The sequence below is a fragment of the Trichechus manatus genome, unplaced genomic scaffold, assembly GCF_000243295.1.
Source record: "Trichechus manatus latirostris isolate Lorelei unplaced genomic scaffold, TriManLat1.0 scaffold00111, whole genome shotgun sequence".
In the NCBI taxonomy this organism is placed as follows: domain Eukaryota; kingdom Metazoa; phylum Chordata; class Mammalia; order Sirenia; family Trichechidae; genus Trichechus; species Trichechus manatus.
In genome coordinates this window covers 693,852-696,893 of record NW_004444047.1, presented here as the reverse complement: position 1 = coordinate 696,893, position 3,042 = coordinate 693,852, and the positions used below count along the sequence as shown (strand labels likewise).

The 3,042-nt window shown below is 55.3% G+C and overlaps 1 protein-coding gene across 1 annotated transcript in view; it reads left to right on the top strand.

Moving 5' to 3' along the window:
• The window catches only part of PPP2R2C (protein phosphatase 2 regulatory subunit Bgamma), a 123,386-nt gene that overhangs the window by 116,598 nt on the left and 3,746 nt on the right, over nt 1–3,042 (top strand). The window contains exon 7 of the mRNA XM_004383493.1: nt 415–584. Coding sequence (XP_004383550.1) covers nt 415–584 — 170 coding nt within the window. The remainder of the gene's footprint in view (nt 1–414; nt 585–3,042) is intronic.

Here is a 3,042-nt window from a genome sequence, read left to right as displayed (position 1 = left end):
TGGATGGATGGATGATGAATGGATGACTGGATGGATAGATGGATGATGGGTGGATGGATGGATAAATGGATGGGTGGATGGGTGAATGGATGCATGGGTGAATGGGTGGATGGATGGATGGGTGGGTGGGTGCGTGAGTGGATGAATGGGTGGATGGATGGATGAGTGGATGGATGGATGGATGGGTGGGTGGATGGATGGATGGATGGATGAGTGGGTGGATGGATGGATGGATGGATGGTGAACAGATTATGAATGGATGGTTGGGTGAATAGAGGGATGAGTGGATGGATGGGTGAATGGATGGATGGATGGATGGTGAATGGATTATGGGTGGATGGATGGATGGTTGCCCATTCTTGCCCTTTGGGTAGGATTATCCGCATGACGGCTATTACCTCTCTGTCCCTGCAGTCTTTGAGGAGCCCGAGGACCCCAGTAACCGCTCCTTCTTCTCGGAGATCATCTCCTCGGTGTCGGACGTGAAGTTCAGCCACAGCGGCCGGTACATGCTCACACGGGACTACCTCACCGTCAAGGTCTGGGACCTGAACATGGAGGCGAGGCCCATTGAGACCTACCAGGTGAGCATGGCAGCTAGGAACTCTCAGGAGGGGGCCTCTGTCATTGGGAGACTCTCCATGCTGCCTTTCCCTGTGCTGAGAATTCCTGGGGAAGGTGCTCATTTGGCTATGTGGTAGGGAGCTCCTGTGTGCCCTATTACAGGTGATGGCACTGAGGTTCAGGAGAGCGGCTGCCCACCCCAGCTGTGTGGCTCGGCTGCTCCCAAGAGCTGTGAGTGGCCCACTCTCTATCTCCTGCCTTGAGGCAGGTTGTGACTAGGCCTGCAGTCCAAGGCCCAAAGCCCACAGTCGAGGGAGGGAAGGGTGTGGGGGCAGGGATGAGCCTCAGGCTGGGCCAGTTTAGGGTGCCTGCTGTCGTACCATCTTGGTGGGTTAAGCATTGCCCTCCCCCAGGCAGCACCCTAAACAGGCAGATGGTGGTGAAATGAGGGGCATGCTGCATTTCTGAATCCTCCACCCAGGCCTCTGAGGCCGGACTGTGTGCCCTGAAGGGCTGGCACAACGGCAGATAGGGGTACCCCAGCCCCAGGTGAAACATGGGGTAACTTCCTGGAAAATCTTTACTCAAAGACTTGGGCAGGAAGGGGGGTGTTATTTTTCTATTGTGATCCATCGAGATATGTTTAAATGAGGTTAAAATAAAACAGGGGTCTTGAGAGCTATACCTCTAGTGAGGACATCTGGGATGCTTCCTGGAGGAGGTGACATTTGCGTAGGAACTAGTAGGAATTGGCTGCACAGAGGTGGTAGGAAAACACTCCAGAAACCCCACCTAAACCCAGGACGAAGCACGCACCACTGACATCTATCACCTCTCCTCCCTGCTGCCCCTGCAAAGGGGGCACCATTGCCCCATTTGGCAGAAAGGGAACCCAGGGCCTGAGAGGTTAGGGGATGTGGGCAGGGTTAGGTTAGGAACCTGAACTCGGGGTTCCACACCTCCCTGCGCTCTCTGCCATGGTCTGGGATGGCAAGTGTCTTGGGAGGCAGAAGGGCACAGAGCTCGAATGGCGGAGCACTCTGATATGACCAGGGACACGTGTGCACAGGGGCTCCTGGAGGTCACATGCCTGCAGGACACTGCAGGCTCCCCCCGCTCCTCACCCCAAGCCTGAGTGGGCCGTGGAGAAGTTCTTCCTCGTTCTGCTCGCGCCAGGTAATGTCATCCTCTTCTGGCCCCTGTAAACAGCAGAGGCCAGAGGTGGGAACAAGGACGCAGTGACCCCTGCTCAGCCTGCAGGAAGTGACCATTGCTAACGCACTCAAGCCCCTCAGCCTTCCACGGACCCCAGACCCAACGGGCCATGCTTTGTGGGGAGAGCGGCTGTAGCTTTCAGGGATTCTCTGAGCACTTGAGAACCCAACAAAGTGAAAGAATAACTGTTCTGGGGGACGAGGCCCAAAGTCGGGGTGCATGGCTTCTGGGCTGCTTGACCTATTGATTCTAAAGTAACAATTACAGAAAACCAGACAACAGCTAACATTTTTTTGGTTGTTTATTACATCCCAGGACGTGTGTGTAGCAGGATTGTGCTTGGTTGACTCGAGGTGCTGAACAAATAGGGGCTGTTCTTCTCCCCTGACAAAAAGTCTGGAGGAGGGCAGTTCAGGAGTGGCAAGTGGCTCTGTGACCTCCTCAATGTCCCAGGCTCCTTCTGGGACCCAGTGCAGCATCATCTGGGTATTCATTTTCCACCTTCATGTGTGATGCCTCATGGTCACAAAATGGCTGCTATACCTCTGGACACTACACCCACATTCCAGGGAGGAAGTAGGAGGAAATGAGAAAAGCTGCACCAGCTGGGTCTGTTGTACACTTTATTGGGATAGCTGGAGGGTTCCTAGGACCCTCCTTAGAAGATCTCTTACAACTCGTTGGCTGGAGTGGGTCCATGACCTGCCACCATGGGAAGACCAGTAATTAGCTTTCTGGTCTCTGCAGTTGAGCAGGACAAGGGAGAAGGGGGTGGGGACAGATTTGAGTGAGCCAGCCCTCAGCTTGCACCACACTGAGCCAAGGTCCTGGCGTACTCGGCCTCGTCTAAGCCTTCCATACGTCCTGAGAGTTGGGCCGGTGCTCTCCTGTCTTGCTTTGTTTGAAGGAGATTGAATTAAAGGATGCAGTGATCTTGGATGGAACCCGAGAACCTCCTCACTCTGCCAGCAGAGGGCGGGAGAGAGAACAGCGTGTTTGGACGGGTGCATTAGTAAGGCCATAGCCGTGCAGATGGAGGTTAAACACGAGCCCCTGGAAACCGGCTCCATGGCGGGAGACAAGGGCCGCACCGTGGACCCTGCTCCTGTAGTCACACATGGCCCGGCACAGGGCTGGACCCTGGGCTGGTGGGGGGGGGACACTTGGCCTCACCCTTAAGGGCCCCAGAAGATAAAAATAGAGTGACTCTCAGCATGATATGACTGTGGGCCAGGGGACCCGGGGGTGGGGGTCAGGGGACCC